The 16458-nt window shown below is 25.0% G+C and overlaps 1 protein-coding gene across 2 annotated transcripts in view; it reads right to left on the minus strand.

Moving 5' to 3' along the window:
• Positions 1 to 204: 204 nt before the first annotated feature.
• LOC112597290 (glutamine--fructose-6-phosphate aminotransferase [isomerizing] 2-like) overlaps positions 205 to 16458 on the minus strand; it is a 20746-nt gene continuing 4492 nt past the window's right edge. Inside the window, exons 2-15 of one of the 2 annotated variants that reach the window (XM_025343257.1) lie at positions 10628 to 10865; positions 7492 to 7599; positions 6789 to 6878; positions 6410 to 6723; positions 6204 to 6345; positions 6056 to 6088; positions 3790 to 3956; positions 3477 to 3716; positions 3095 to 3293; positions 2761 to 3005; positions 1822 to 1977; positions 1630 to 1758; positions 1430 to 1564; positions 205 to 595 (exon numbers count right to left, since the gene is read on the minus strand). In XM_025343257.1, the coding sequence (XP_025199042.1) occupies positions 485 to 595; positions 1430 to 1564; positions 1630 to 1758; positions 1822 to 1977; positions 2761 to 3005; positions 3095 to 3293; positions 3477 to 3716; positions 3790 to 3956; positions 6056 to 6088; positions 6204 to 6345; positions 6410 to 6723; positions 6789 to 6878; positions 7492 to 7599; positions 10628 to 10634 (2076 nt within the window). In that variant the 5' untranslated portion in view covers positions 10635 to 10865 and the 3' untranslated portion in view covers positions 205 to 484. The remainder of the gene's footprint in view (positions 596 to 1429; positions 1565 to 1629; positions 1759 to 1821; positions 1978 to 2760; positions 3006 to 3094; positions 3294 to 3476; positions 3717 to 3789; positions 3957 to 6055; positions 6089 to 6203; positions 6346 to 6409; positions 6724 to 6788; positions 6879 to 7491; positions 7600 to 10627; positions 10866 to 16458) is intronic. The other variant, XM_025343258.1, reaches the window with a different exon arrangement.

The following is a 16458-nucleotide window of genomic DNA, read 5'->3' on the forward strand; positions in this document are numbered from 1 at the left end:
ACAATAAAAATCATAATAATATTAAAATATTAAAAATGTATTTGATATCAATAATAAAAATATTGTATAATACATTTATATAAGCAATATAATATAAAAATGTATAAATTGAAAGGAATGAAACAATACAACGAACAATAATGTATTTAAAATAAAAACTTAAATGGGAAATTTTAATGTAAACAAAATTCATCACATAATAAAGTAATACTTAAAAGCGCTTAATAAAAAAAATTGATTATAAAAAGTAAAATATTTATTTTTGTGGAATATTATAGCCTTTACAGCGCTTAAAACATTATTAACACATTATATTTTGAGTATGACACTACTGTAGTCATAGTTTTATGAAATTTAAAACTTTTTTTAATACATTGTTTGTACCTACAAATTAAAATTTAAAGTAGGATTTGTTGATGTCGAGGTAAATGCTATACATAATATATGCATATCAATATGGTAAACAGAAATTGGAATAAATGTTTTATTCAACGGTCACGGATTTGGCCAAATTTCTTGGACAATCAACATTACAGCCACGCATTACTGCAATATGATAGGATAACAGTTGCATCGGTATTACAGTCAGCAATCCCTGAAATTCATATTCACATATTTAAATTTTCACAAAAAAGATTTAACTTGTAAAATCGACAATGAGTTTAACAACATTACATTATTGGATTATTATTTAAATTCTAATGATTGATTATTTTTGTAAATTTTATATATTATTTTAATAAATAAACACAATATATATATCAAAAAATAAAAACCATGAAGACCTGTAAAATACAATAAAATCTTATTAATCCGATACAAATGGAACAAAGCAGTGTCAGATTATCAAAAAACCTAGACTGCTGGAAATACTTATTTATTTATGTTTATTATTTTGCATTAGTTTTAATTAAATTATAGCAATACTATACATAAGTATTGCATAACTATAGATTACTTTTATTAATTATAAATTTTAAAATTCTAATTCTAATCATTTGATAAATTTTGTCATTGATACTTGTTTTTTTGCAAGGAATACTTCTTTTTTTTGTTTTATTATGTAGTTATTACCAAAGTAATTTATTACTGGTATAAACAATTAAATAAGATTCCCACGTTCATTGTAAAAGAACAAAAATAACACTTAATGTATGGTTACTTTGTTGTAAGAGCGAGATAACTAAATGCGCTGAATAATTGCATAGCCTTATTAAACAGATTGCACTATATTAGAAATTTATATTATACATATCAATTTTAAATTATATTTAAAATGGTAAGTATATTAAAAAAAATAATTTTAAATAATTTATTATTATTAGTATTATCAATCATATAAGCATATAAATGAATGCATTATGAAGACGTTAACACTTAATACTACATTTTTTGTAAGTGAAAAAAAAAAACTAAAATTCAATTATACCTGTAAACAATCAACAGTGTGTGGTACATCAATAGTTTGCCAAGCCAAGCTTTTAGTTTCTATATCATCTTTTTCACATATAACAATAGGACGGCCTTCACGAGCAGTAACTTGTTGCAAAGCACTGATACATTTCTATAAAAAAAAATATAATAAGCAAAATTAAATAATTAATACTATACATGTAAATAGAATCATACTTTATAAACTGGATCTTTAGTTAGTATCATGATTATTGGCATCTGCTTGTCAATTAAAGCTAATGGTCCATGTTTTAATTCACCGGCTAAAATGCCTTCACTATGGAGATATGTAAGTTCTTTAATTTTCTGTAAAAAAAAAGTATGTATTTATTACTTAAACGTTACACTGTAAAGTACTTGAAAACTAACCAATGCTCCTTCCAAACATGTTGCATAGTTGTAGCCTCTTCCCATGACCAACAATGATTTCTTTTGATATAAAGATTCAGCCAACTTCATCACTTTTTTGTCTGCCGCCAGTACTTCACGAATTTGTTCTGTTATATTTTCTAAACCTCTGATGATCTTTAATAAAAACAAACACGAATTTTTAGTCATTTAGACATAGATATACGTATGCAGATTTGAAATTAAATATTTTTTATATTAATGAATTTAATTTGAATTCTAATTAAGTAAGATACAAATTTGATTTAAGTCATAACCATTTTAATGATAAAATATTTTGCATATTTCTAGGTTTTATTAATTGTAAATGCGTAATATTACTATTATTTTATGCAAACTTGCATGAAAATTTTATTAATTTAATAGTTTACTAAAATTTAATGAACTATTGCTCAATATTGATTTATTAAACATTTAATAATTGTTAATACAACCCAATATTAATGTTTTTTCGCATATTTATGGGGGAAAAAAATTATGTAATTGGCAATTTGCCCCAAAACAATATTATCAACTTGAAGCCAAAAACTCACTAGCAACAAGAGTTGTAAGGAAATTAAATTGCAATTAATTTTTCATATCAGTTATTTACATACAAATATTAAAAAATTACGCAATATTACAATTATTTTATTTTAAATTTTAATTTGAAGCCAAATTAATCACCATAAAATTGAATTAAATTAACTTCTAAAAACACAGATGACAGATATCTGTATTTATTACAAATACTAAGTTTCAAAAATAAATTTTTAAAAAGTAGGTACTTGATGATAGTAGTTTTTTTTTTTTACTATTATTGTTAAAAGACCCTCAGGTTATATCAATAGTTTTATGATGGTAAAAATATTCTATATATCAATAAAAGTATTTTAATAAGTTTTTTTTAACATTAGGTACCTCAGTTCTTCTGGCTTGCAATGATATTCTGTCTTCAGACATAATCAAGCCGAACATTACGAGTGAAATAAATTGTGACGTGTAGGCTTTAGTAGAGGCAACACCGATTTCCGGTCCTGCGTTTATGTGAATACCACAATGAGATTCACGACTAATGGAACTACCGACGGTGTTTGTAACACCGACAATTAAAGCTCCACGCTGTTTACAATATCTCAACGCCAAAAGAGAGTCAGCAGTCTCCCCTGAAATAAATAAGAATATTAAATGCTGGTAGATGCAACTATATATTTCACACAAACATATACTAGACTAAGACATTTTAAAGACGTACCAGATTGTGACAAGAAAAAACATACGTCGTCTCTAAACACTGGGGTATTTCGATCCAAAAAATCTGAAGCCAATTCAACCATAACAGGTAATTCAGTGAGCTCTTCCAAGAGCTGACGTGTCGCCAAAGCACTGTGAAAACTTGTACCACAGCCTATCATCATTAGTCGACGACATCTTTTAATTTCTGGAATGTAATCCTAAAAATATAATATTGCGGTTAATAAAACACGGTCTTACTATTGTTGTTTTTTTGGTATCACAACCAAAGCTGCGTTATGCACGATTAATTCTAATCATGAAATAAAATCGATTACCTATACTTGTATTACAGTTTACTTATAAAATATAATATTATAGAGTACTGAAATGTTTTTAATTACTTTAATACCGCCGAGTACGACTGTCTGGTTTTCAAAATTTACTCTGCCTCTCATCGTTGTCACCACGGATTCCGGTTGTTCGAATATTTCTTTCTGCATAAATGAACTAAAATTGCCCTTCATAATCTGCTGGATTTCCATCTTGAGCGTAGTGATTTCTCTGGCATGAGGATCAGCTGTAGACATGCGCATCCTGTGAATGGTCAACCGTCCCTCTCTTACAGCAGCAACGTCATCGTCCTAATACAATGAGCAAAATTATTAACCCGCCAACCACCGCTTTTATAAACGGTTAAAACAATTAAATACAAACCTCCAAATATAGAACTTGGTTTGTATGCTCAATTATAGCACTAGCATCAGACGCAAAAAAGTACTCGACTTCTTCTTTGTCTCCTAGTGCATGAAATTCTGACGTGCTTTCTTGGCGAGGCAATGGAATAGGAATAGACATTTTATCACCACGGATATAACGGTGTTCTAAATTATTTCATAAATTCGTGTTAAATCAATAAGTTTTTGAAACAAATGCAGATTACATGCACCCTATTCCTCTTAGCATATTAGGTTGACAAAAAAGGCTTAAAAGCCTTTTATAGGTCTAATATATATTATATACATATTTACATATTGAAATATTAAAATATTTATAAAAATTATAATAAAAATAATTTTCTAAATTAATAACAAGACAAAATATATTAAAAGAACGCCATATCAATTTTATTGAAATGTATGAAACTAATAGACATCAAAATAACAAATCGAAAGCATTATTTGTATATGAAAAGTTTCAGATTGACACTAAAATAAAATGATATATTTTTATGTATGTTAAATCTATACTTCAGTCTACCAGACGTTTATTCAAGTAAATAAATAAATAAAAATAAACCAATATAATTTTATGTAAATAATTATAAAATTATAAACATAAAAAATGAATTAACTAATATTTATTCATTGCTATATTATGCTATAACTATTACAAAACATAATTGGATTTTTGAATACAAATATGACGTTCTCCCAAAATCATTATGATAATATTAACATTCATTACACTATTAAAAACATATATTATACCTAGGATTAAATTAATTTAAATCGATGGTCAAAGATTTTTGTTAAAATTGTAATAGTTAGATTAATTACAAATATTTTCAACGAGACAAATTAAACTTAATAACGGCCTCTATGATGTAAAAAATCCCATAAACCAATGTATTATGTATTATTGCATTCAGAAATTTAGTAAGAAATTCATTAAATATTGACTTAGTAAATCCTGGTACTTAAATAATTATTAACTTAAATTAATACTAATGCATACACTATCGTAAGAGTAATACATTTTAAGGATATTAAAATATACATTTATTGATATGTTTTATTATACATAGTATTTTCTATGCAAACAAGCCTGTAGTTATTAATTATGCTATTTCCTACTAACAGTGTGATTAGATAAATATATACATCTTATCAAAGTTTTATAATACTTGACACTTGAATAATAAAATGAAAATACCTATAATATTTGCAGTAATTGATTATAGTCAATTTATAATGACGTCCACATTAACCAATATTTTTTTTTTTAATTCAGTTTTTAGTTTTTACAATGAAATAGGAATATACGTACTGCGATAAATCAATGACTCAAAATTAATTAAAAATTAGGAATGCACTAAAATGTTGAAATGTTAACTATTATATATTTACTCGAATTTTAATCATTTCAAACTAAACAAACCTACTAAGAACATAATATAATAAAATAATAAGATGTATATAATATTGAATACAAGAAATAATACTTATAGATCTCTATAATTTAAACGTTTATTTTATAGTGAACTATACTGCCTAACAATACAATAACATCGTTGTATTATTCTAATTTATTATCTACATGACTAAATATGTTACTTCACGTCATCGGTTTTATTAAAACTAAATTCTCGTATATTGACAATAATAATCAAAATAAAAAAAATACAAATATTTGTCGAACAATAATTATTTCCAAATCAATTTTTAATCACCAAACCAAAGTTTTTATCTTATTTGTATAAAATTGTCAATGTAATTATTTACGAAAAGTTAATAAAATACACCTTTAGTGTATTATCAGTCTTTTATTGCAATTATAAATGACTCACGATCGTAAGCACTAGTATAAATAATATGTAGTGTACGAAGTAAATACCTATCTATGTGATATGTTTATTTAAAATAAATAAATGATAATATCATTTATATTATAATATAAACTATTCTAAGGTGTTACTTAAGGGAGTAGGTAAATTTATAATATCTGATAAATAATATTTATTTAAAACAAACATAAATGTTCAAAATTCATCCATACTTTTTCTAAAATGGATATTTTACTTACTACTATAAATATTTTCAGGAATGATGCATTACACTTAGATATTAGATATCATGATTAGTACCACCACCAAATAAGCCAACGCTAGAAATATCTAGGTTGTTTTGAAATTTGTACGTTAAAGCCCATTAATTAACTTCCGATCATTATAGATATTACGGATTTGTCTAATGGTTTGTACCTGTTAATGAAAGAGACTCTCCGTCTATCGAATCTTCATGGGTCACACACAAACGGAACAAAAACAAAAATACAACCAATGTGCCAATAAGACTAAAAAAACTTATCCTAATAGATTAAATAAAAATTATTGCAACTTTTTTTAATACCTTTACTGTAAAGAATTGGAATGTGATCAGTGGCTAGCCTTGTGTCCGATTTAATTCCAACAAGAAGTGGACTTCCCCTTCGAGTTGCTACGCATTCATCGGGAAACACTTTGCTTTTAAAACACAAAGCAAAGGCACCTTCCTGTAGAAATCAATCATTACTATGACGCATATAACCCAATACCATAGGTTTATTATCAACATACTAATTGTTGTACAGCTTGTTCGATAAGTTCTCTGAATAATAAATTTGGATGTTGTGTGTAAATATGATGCACTAACTTCACAATTGCTTCAGTATCAGTATCAGATTCAAAAAAATATCCCTTGCGTTCCAAAAATGCTTTAACTTCTTTATAGTTTGTTACTATACCATTATGCACGACACAAAATATTTGATCTTTGTCTGAACGTTGCGGATGTGAATTTACAGAACTTGGAACACCATGAGTAGCCCAACGTGTATGTGCTATACCAACGTGACTATTTTGGATTTCTTCAAAATCAAGCTGATCTTTTACTATACACATTATTAATTTAAAACAATTGATCGTCTGATACAATTCAAAAGTAAAATAAACTTACAAGAAAGTAATTCATCTTCAAGGGCAACTACTTTTCCCTCTTTCTTCACAATAGTTATATCTTTACCGTCAGGACCGTCAAACGCAATACCTTTTTAAAACATAAACATATATCTTACAAAGAAGATTACCACTTTTTAATCATATTTTTTATTTAGAACAGATATTACGTAACTAAATATTCCTTTCATTGAAAACAATTTCTATGTACCTACATAATTATTGTCTGAGACCTATAATGCTCTAAGAAAAACTTTTATTCGTTTTGAATTCTGAAGATAATAAGTTGCCTTTCACATTATGTTTATTAATAATTAGAAATAACAGATAACAGCGAAAATAATATTAAAAACTATATTCTACCTACATCCTAAATATTATAATTTTTTCTAAGTAAAAATATAAGATTAAACTTTAATTGTATTACCAATGAGTATAATATTCAAAATATTTTATATGTTTTGATATATGTTTCTTCTAATACTGTTGTAGTTTGAAATATTTTTTTTATTTTATTATAAAAAAAAAAAAAAAAAAAAACAGAAAATAAATATTTCATTTAATGGTCACCATACAACTATATTTGTATATAATCGTGCAACTGGTAATATTAATATTAAATGTTAAAACAACTATAGGAAATAAATTAAATAACTAAGTATATCACTATACTTAAATCAATATTATTAAAATGTTTTACTTACCAGCTGAATCATAACCTCTGTATTCTAATCTCTTTAGACCATTTACTAGAAGGACTATAATCTCTTCCCTAGATTTAGGTGTTAAGTGATTGAGATAAGCAAAAATTCCTAAAATAAAAGAAAATACACATTTATCAATACATAATTAAAACAATAGCATAAAACTATTACAATTATATCAATTATTCATGAAATATTATTAGTAAAAAATTATAATTTTAAAAATATTATTTATTTAATACAAAAATTCAATATAATAAAAATAAATCCATAACATTGAGCATTAATTACGTAGTGAAGATATAAATTTAAAATCGATCACGATATATATTACTATGTTTTAACTATACACGTAATTAGTGATATAAATATAATTTTTGTGAGGTAGTAAAAATAGGCTTTTTTTTAAGTATTTTTAAAACCCGAAAAAAATTACATTTGTCTATGTAAAAATAATTATAGTTGAAACTTAAGCTTTCTTCTTTCAAATTAAAAGGCTTAGTTATGCACACGTTTTTGAAATTATGTATTATTATACATAATGCAAAGAAAAAGTATCATAACTAGGATATATTTTTTAACTCTATTCATTAGCAAGTCTAAATAAATTGCTAATTTATTCACTTTATGGAAGATTTAATATTAACAGATTGTGTACATCTAATAAAAAATAAAAATAAATAAATATATAGGTATACAGTTAATTAAACCGATTGTAATAAAACATTATCATTTATAATTCACTTTATTTCGAAATTGCATACTAAATTAATTAAACACCTAATGTTTTAGTTTTTCCAATTTAACTATTGGTATAACAAAACCAGAGAAGTGATAAAATATCGCGTTCTACTATTATCGCATGGACCCAGCTTAATTATTTCAGCGAATAGTTCTATTAACTATAGAGTTTATAGTTTATATACTTTATATCTTAAATATATAATATAATATACCATATAGCGCAGTAAGTTGTACTGCATTAAATTCATATATTGCTGTTACATATTATAACATGTGAAATATGTACTATAATTAATTGTAAAAAATATTTATTATTAAACACAAAATTTAAGCTTTTATGCTTTTATAAAAAAAAAAAACATTATTTTATAAAATTTCTTTAAAATAAATTTCATGGGAAAATTTAACCAAGGCAACACGCCCTTATATTATATATTACAAAACAAAAGTGTTAACATAATTACGGAAAATGTTTAATATAAATTCCTGTATAGAAAATGTAAAGGGCGTTTCTGGTACGTCTTTCAAACGTTAGTTTATTATGCATAATGCATATATTAATATTACTATTCTTGTTTATTAAACAACTTTCAAATGTATTAAATCTAAACATAATTTAAAGCCTTCTCCGAATCTGAGCCTGGGGTGTATATAATTTTAAATTAATAATTATAATAAATCAGTCTATAATTAATGATATTAATGATTAATTTATCTATAAATACTAAATATTAATTTCCTGGTTGTATTAATACAGTTATCAAATTATTAAAAAATACTACCCTATATAATTCGAATACAATAAATAGAACCTCATTGGTATCCTATAAAACAATATAATATTAAATTTAAATTGTATAAACCAGAAAAATAAATAAATTTGACAGCGCATTGGTTTCACATTTTTTATTTACATTTTACGTGTTTTTCACTTTTAAGTTAATATTAATATGATTAATATCTTAACATAATTCCTAATTGTTTTAAAAAAATAATTTTTATATTTGTTGAACTGTAGTGCAGTTATAAAATAATAATTTAATAGGTTTTTAGATATGGTTTCCAACCATCATAATATGTACACAAACATATTGTTTGAATAATTACAATAAAAATCATTAAATTATAATCTGATGCATACAATTATAACAACATTTCTATATTTTTAGATACTTGTTTTTATTTATTGACATTTCGTTAGAAAAAAAAACTAGGATAACATTTAAAAAATGATAAATGGTCATGTTTTTTAAGTTAAAATGTATAATTTTACATCAAATTTATTTTTTGGTTACGTTCAAAAGCAAAAGTTGTCCATAAACAAATTACCATTTTGGATATGATCCAAGTATAAAGTATATTATAACCTCTTATGTTGTAATAACCAATGAAAGTGAATGGCAAAACAACCGGTTCATACACCACTTCTACATGATCTATCTACCAAACATTAGTCTTTATCTTTATTTTTATTCAAACAAATGTAATATCTCCTAAGGCAAATGCACCACATTGCACCTAGGGAACAATTTATTTTAGATTTAACAGAGAAAGGTACGTAACTTACACACATAACACAATTACATAATATATTGGAGACGCCTTTCATTTAAAAACAAATTATTACTTTAACCCTCATTAAAGACTAGGAACATAGACAATTTAAATTATTTTTTCCAAATATTTCTTTATAATTAGTTGAATACTTATGTATATGCTTCATATAAGATAGTTAACACACATGTATTTTACTTAATCGTTTAGAAAAAATAGAATTTATTAAAGAAATTTTAAAAATCAAACAACTAAAAAATATTTAACTTTTGATTATCATAAACTATTAAAAAACAGTAAAAAATGCTTAATAGTTAACTCTATATTACATGTCTACAGGCTACAGGATCATTAAAATACATTTTTTAGTTTTTAAATTATTAACACAATACAAATGGGAATTTTCGTTTAAAAATATGAATTCGTGTCATATTTCAAAATCGTTGATAGACCACAGTTTAATATAGATCCAATAGTATGTTAACAAATAGTATTACATTTTAATACATATTTTTATTGCTATAAAAATATAAGCCTATCATTATGCTGATACGGTTAAGCGAACGATAAAAAAATTAAAAAATTTTTTAGTAAATACCAAATCGAAAACGTTAATAGTTATGTGTTTAAAGACAACTATTTTGTGATATTTTTATTTAGTCATTAATAACAATAAATAAAAACCGAATAATAAAAAATTTGAATATAAATGGATCTTAATAGGAGCACAAAAAAATATATAAAAAAAAAATACTCTAATATGTAAAATTCGTAAGATTATTATGCACAACGATAATAATATAACATAAGTAGTATAAATAAATATGTAAGTACTCACCGCACATGTTGAAAACGTAGTTCCAGCGTGCTGATACGGATTGACGTGAACTGGGGATGTCCTGAATGTATTTAAACTATGTGTTGGCGGGACGGCGGCAAAACCCCTACCACAACCAGGGCCTGTGTGTACGCACCATGTACGTGACGACTACACACGCGGACGGTACAACGTGGCTAGGCGCAGTGCCCCGAGCGATACGCTCTGCCAGTCAAATCGCGAACTAACACGTGAAACTCTATAGACACAATGATAAAATATATCAGACACATATTATTATTGTTGTTTTACATTATTACAATAATTTATACAGGTACGCTTGCACACGAACATGCGTTGGAGAAATTAATTTTCCGGGAAAATGAGTGAAATTGTGGTCGGTGGAAATCGATAATATTATTATTATGCGATGATTTTTATAAACAGGCATTTATAATATTATATTGAACGAATTATATCTCTGCAACAAGTGCTGCAGCAATATACATATTACCCATGCGTAGTTATCTCATACTCTCATATAACAGATACCGGAGAATTTGCAAGGAAAGTTGATACATAAAACATCGTGGAATTGCATAATGTTCTATAGTGACAACATAATTTCATACATAAAAATATAAATTTATCGTATTAAATATAGTATATAAATATCTAAAATTTACGAGTAATAAATTAAATTAGAATGATTTAAGAATTTTATGTTTAAATTATATGCTTTATATTTTCATGATTCCACAATATATAGGTACTAAAATAAAGTAAAATTAAAAAGCAAAAATAACTTAAGTTTAAAATATTTAGATAGATATTAGATATAACAACTTAAAATAAATAAATAATTACACCATTTCCTCAAAAATAATTTTACAACATTTAAATAAGCTTCAATAATTTTCATCATAATTGTATAAATATAATATACTAGTTGTTATTTTAAGACATATTCACTAATAAAATATAATCAAGACATTGCATTATTTAGTATTTTATAAATTTAAAAATATGAAAATAAATAACAGCACAATTACACAACCTAAGCCCCTGTCGTTTTATAGGTATACACTATACAGTCTTAAGACTTCATATTTCATAATTTAAACTTGTAACATTTTAAGCGTAGGTATTTAAAGTAAGTGGTTTTTAAAAGGGGCTAATTAATCTGCATTTAACGCTATAATAGTGTTGAGTAAAACTAAACACCTGCACAGTCACCTTGTACACTATTATGTTTACATTAGGTTCTATTATACCTACTAACTTACTAATTCTACAGAATAAGTAAAAAATCAGCACTTTAAATTAAAATAATTGCATTTAAAATTAAAGTATTAGCATATTATGTTGCATTTTTACATACAATTTTTTTGATGCTCATAAAAATGCATATATTATAAATAATTTTCTGTATCTTATGCACATTCTTCGCCACCACTAAGATTATAATAATTCATAATTTTAGAATAATTAACATATTCTATTAAGCTAATATAACATAATATATCATGTAAATAATTTTACTAAATTACCAAACACTAAATTATATTATTACTATTGTTATTAATTGCTTATTTATATTTTTTGCGTAAATCAAAACTTTAAGTAATTAAAGAGTAAGGATCCATTTTAGAGAAATAAATGGTAGATAGGTTTACCTACTATTATTGCTTATTATCTATATAAAAAATTAAGAAATAATATCGATACACACTAACATTTATATTACAAAATTACGATCATTTTGTAGATTGTAATTATGATAATTTTATTAAAAATCAATATAATGAATATGGTTTAACTATGTTTTCTATAAATAAGTTATATTTCTTATAAATTAACGTCTAAACCATATTTTATTAAGTACCTACGAATTAAATAAATGTAGAACTACAAAATTAAAAATACCAACAAATTAATTTTAATTTTTATACATAAAAAGGTTTTAAATGAATATCACTAAAATGTCAATACTCAAAATCAGGCAGTTATAGAAATAGTAGAACCTACCTAACATAATATGAATTACTTTCTCTTTAGTTAGCCTCCAATACAACTACATAATACACTAGAAATAATATTTTTACGTAGTAGAATAAATAACCAATCAGTATTAATTATAATTCATTCTGTATGGAAAAATATAATTTATATATAAATAAAATATATTTATTTATTTTGAATATGATTAATTCATCTTAAAACGCAAATCTACTTTATGGTATATCAATTAGGGAGAAATTATAATTTTATAAATTTAACTGAAGTATAACAAAATTAAATAATATTATATTTTATATAAACTACGCTTAACATTTATTGTGATGTTTAATAAAATATAAAAGAATGACCACAAAAAGTTGGCTTTGGGCGGACCGTTGAAATTTTTAAATTTAAAATCATTAGAATCATTCAATGATAACATAAAACAATTAATGTTAAACAATGCTTAGTTTACCCAAAAATAGTGATGGATTCAGAATTTGTTGAATATAACTGCTTGTTTCTATTTCTTCATAGATAATTTGTTTTTAACGTATGTCTTAAATACTAAATTATAAATAAATAATTCGAAAAATTATCTTTCTACACTATGGTGTACGATGGGTATATTTAATTGTTATTAATTAGACTAGATACAGAAGCAAATTGTTTATATTTTTATAATATCATACTGTCAGTAGTTACGTATGTAACGACAAAAAATAAATGTTATAAGCTAGGAATAGAGAAACTAATAAATAAAACATAATAATATATCAGAGTTAAATTAATGGGCATGGACCAATTGCGCCTAAAACAAAATTTTTATACTTGGGTCAATATACCAATTGCGCTGCATATATTTTACGGTTAGTGTACCAATTGCGCTCTTTATATTTTACGGTCAATATACCAATTGCGCTTGAATTTAAATTATATTATTCTAAATTGCCATGCTCAAATTATTATTTGAAAAATTATTATTATTGTTAAAACATGCAAAATACAAATATTATGATTACCATAAACTCAAAATCCTATTACTTTATGTCTTATGTTTTAATATATTTTTTTAACAGTGTATTATTATATATATTAATGTAGGGAATTTTATGAAACGTTATTATTATTACGCACATATTTTGATTACGGAAGTACGCATTTGAGTGATGGACGAAAACAAGTTTTCATTATCATCGGATATATTTTATCAGCCTAATTGTTTCGTTGCACACAATATACTGTAGATAGAAGAACACATTGGTGATACCCATTATAAATATAAATCATATTGATAGGTACCCAATACTTATGTCTTGTTAATCGTTTAGTATAAGTTTTAGTTGTTTGACGTTACAATATGGATCGTTTTACAAAAGCTTTTAGTGAAAAAGGTAAACCGTTATTAGTTCTTGACGAGTTTAAGTTCCGAAAATGTACTATTTCCAAAAATGGAATAAAATGGAGATGTACAATTAAATCGTGTACTTCGAATTTTTTATGTGATGTGAGTGAAACGGTGCTTTTAAAATCGAATTTTGATCATAACCACGAAGTAAGTTCAAATATTAATAGACAAATTGTTGCTAATTCATTAAAAAGAAAAGCAACAGACCAAGTTACAACACGACCACTAAAACTAATTCGGAATGAAGTGCAATCAAGTGCGTTAGATTTAACATTAAACGATGTGCATTCTATACGACGAAGCGTTTATCGTACTCGTAGAAAAACGCTACCACCTTTACCGAAAAAATGTAACCGAAGTGCATACAGCTTTAAATAATTTGGATACAAATACATACAAGAGTGAGAATTTATTGCTTATAAACGACAATATGTTGAATATAATATGTTTTTCTACCAAATCAAACTTAGAATTTTTATGTACTTGTGACAAAATATTTGTTGATGGAACATTCGAATTTTGTTCTAAATATTTTTACCAACTTTTTACAATACATGGTTTGAAAAATGGGCACTATATTCCACTTATATTTTCTTTACTGCCAAATAAATTACCAAGTACATATGAATATTTATTTCGAGTTTTAATTAGTAAATGTGCAACATTCAATATTGATTTAAATCCAAAAACAGTCGTTGCCGATTTCGAACAAGGTATACATTTTGCAGTAAAACAAGTCTGGCCTTCAATACTTTTAGTAGGGTGTCGATTTCATTTATCACAAGCTTGGTGGAGGAATATTCAAAGTTGTGGACTGCAAACAGAGTATAAAAATCCTAATTCTGAAGTAGGAAAATGGCTTCATTTAGTTTTTGGTTTATCACTTTTTTCACACGAAGAAGTGGAGGATGTGTTTGTAGAAGAACTAATGACGATTCAACCAATTAATTCAAATCTAACTAAATTTACTAATTATCTCGTTGAAAACTATATATCATCTAATTCTACATTTCCTCCAAAACTGTGGGCGTCCAATTCAATAAGCTGTGAACGTACAACTAATGCATGTGAAGCTTTTCACGCTTCATTTTCTACAAATTTTTATTCTCCCCATCCAAATATTTTTGTCTTTTTAAAAGTTATTATTGAAACGCAGACTAGCACGTACATTGCAATAAATAGTATAGAACAGGAAAAATATATTTCTAATAGAGCATATTTAAAAAAAAAAATAACAATTAATTCTTATATCGATAAATACAAATCTGGCGAAATTTGTAGAAACGAATTTTTTAAAAATTGTGTGTTATCATTATTGTAAAAACGTTTAAATGTGAATTATAATATTATTATGTACCTATTAATTTAATTTTGAATAATTGACAATCAAACTTGTGACCAGTTAGTGTACCCACCTATTAATTTATTTGTGTTATATATATATTTTTTTAAATCATAATGTTATTATTATACCTCGTTGTGACCAAATTCATTATTTTAACGTAATTACAAACTTGTGACCGATTATAGTGTACCTATTAATTTATTTGTATTATACTTTTTTAAAATCATAATGTTATTAATTATTATTATACCTCGTGGTGAAACATTTATAAAGCATGCAAAATACAAACATCATGATTACCTTAAACTATTATTATTATTATATATTTATGATTTAACCACCTATTCTCTTATTATTATTAATGTTATATTATTTTAGTTTTCATTAACTTAACTGTATAAAGCCTATACGTTTCACCGACTTGGAAGACTTTTACTTTTAACTCGCAAAAAAAATCGGTTATTAACTAACTAATAAGTTTTCCTTAGGTAATGTAAAATATATTGAGCGCAATTGGTACATCGACCCTAGAATGTTTAGAGCGCAATTGGTATATCGACCCTAAAATGTTTAGAGCGCAATTGGTATATGAAAAGGTAATTTTAAGCGCAATTGGTAAACTCCCAAATTAATCATAGACAACCAAGAGATTTATCTTTTAATTCTTATCGCTTAATATTTTCTAAACATACAATGTAATTTCCTTTGTATAAATATAATTATCATAGCTAATCAGCCTATAGTGTTTTATAAATAGACATAGGTATTTTTCATTTTTCCGTTTTTCATAATGTGTTACACATAGGTATATAATTAATCCAAAACGAATATTAATAGCCTACTTTGCGTATTGTAAACAGGTAAAATCCATAAAGATAAATTATAATAATCGATAAATTATTATTAATAAAATTAAGCATGGTATATTAAAATATTATAATAGATAACCGGTTAATCGCTGAAATTGTACCTGCAGAAATCAATAGTTATATCAGCACTAATAAATGTAGATGGATATTGATTTTAAGTAAAAATAAAATCTTAAGTATAAATTTAAAATTTTTGAAATATAATAATCATAAAAAAATATTTTGTTTT

This window comes from Melanaphis sacchari, unplaced genomic scaffold (genome assembly GCF_002803265.2).
Source record: "Melanaphis sacchari strain LSU unplaced genomic scaffold, SCAv2.0 Contig40_pilon_pilon, whole genome shotgun sequence".
NCBI lineage: Eukaryota > Metazoa > Arthropoda > Insecta > Hemiptera > Aphididae > Melanaphis > Melanaphis sacchari.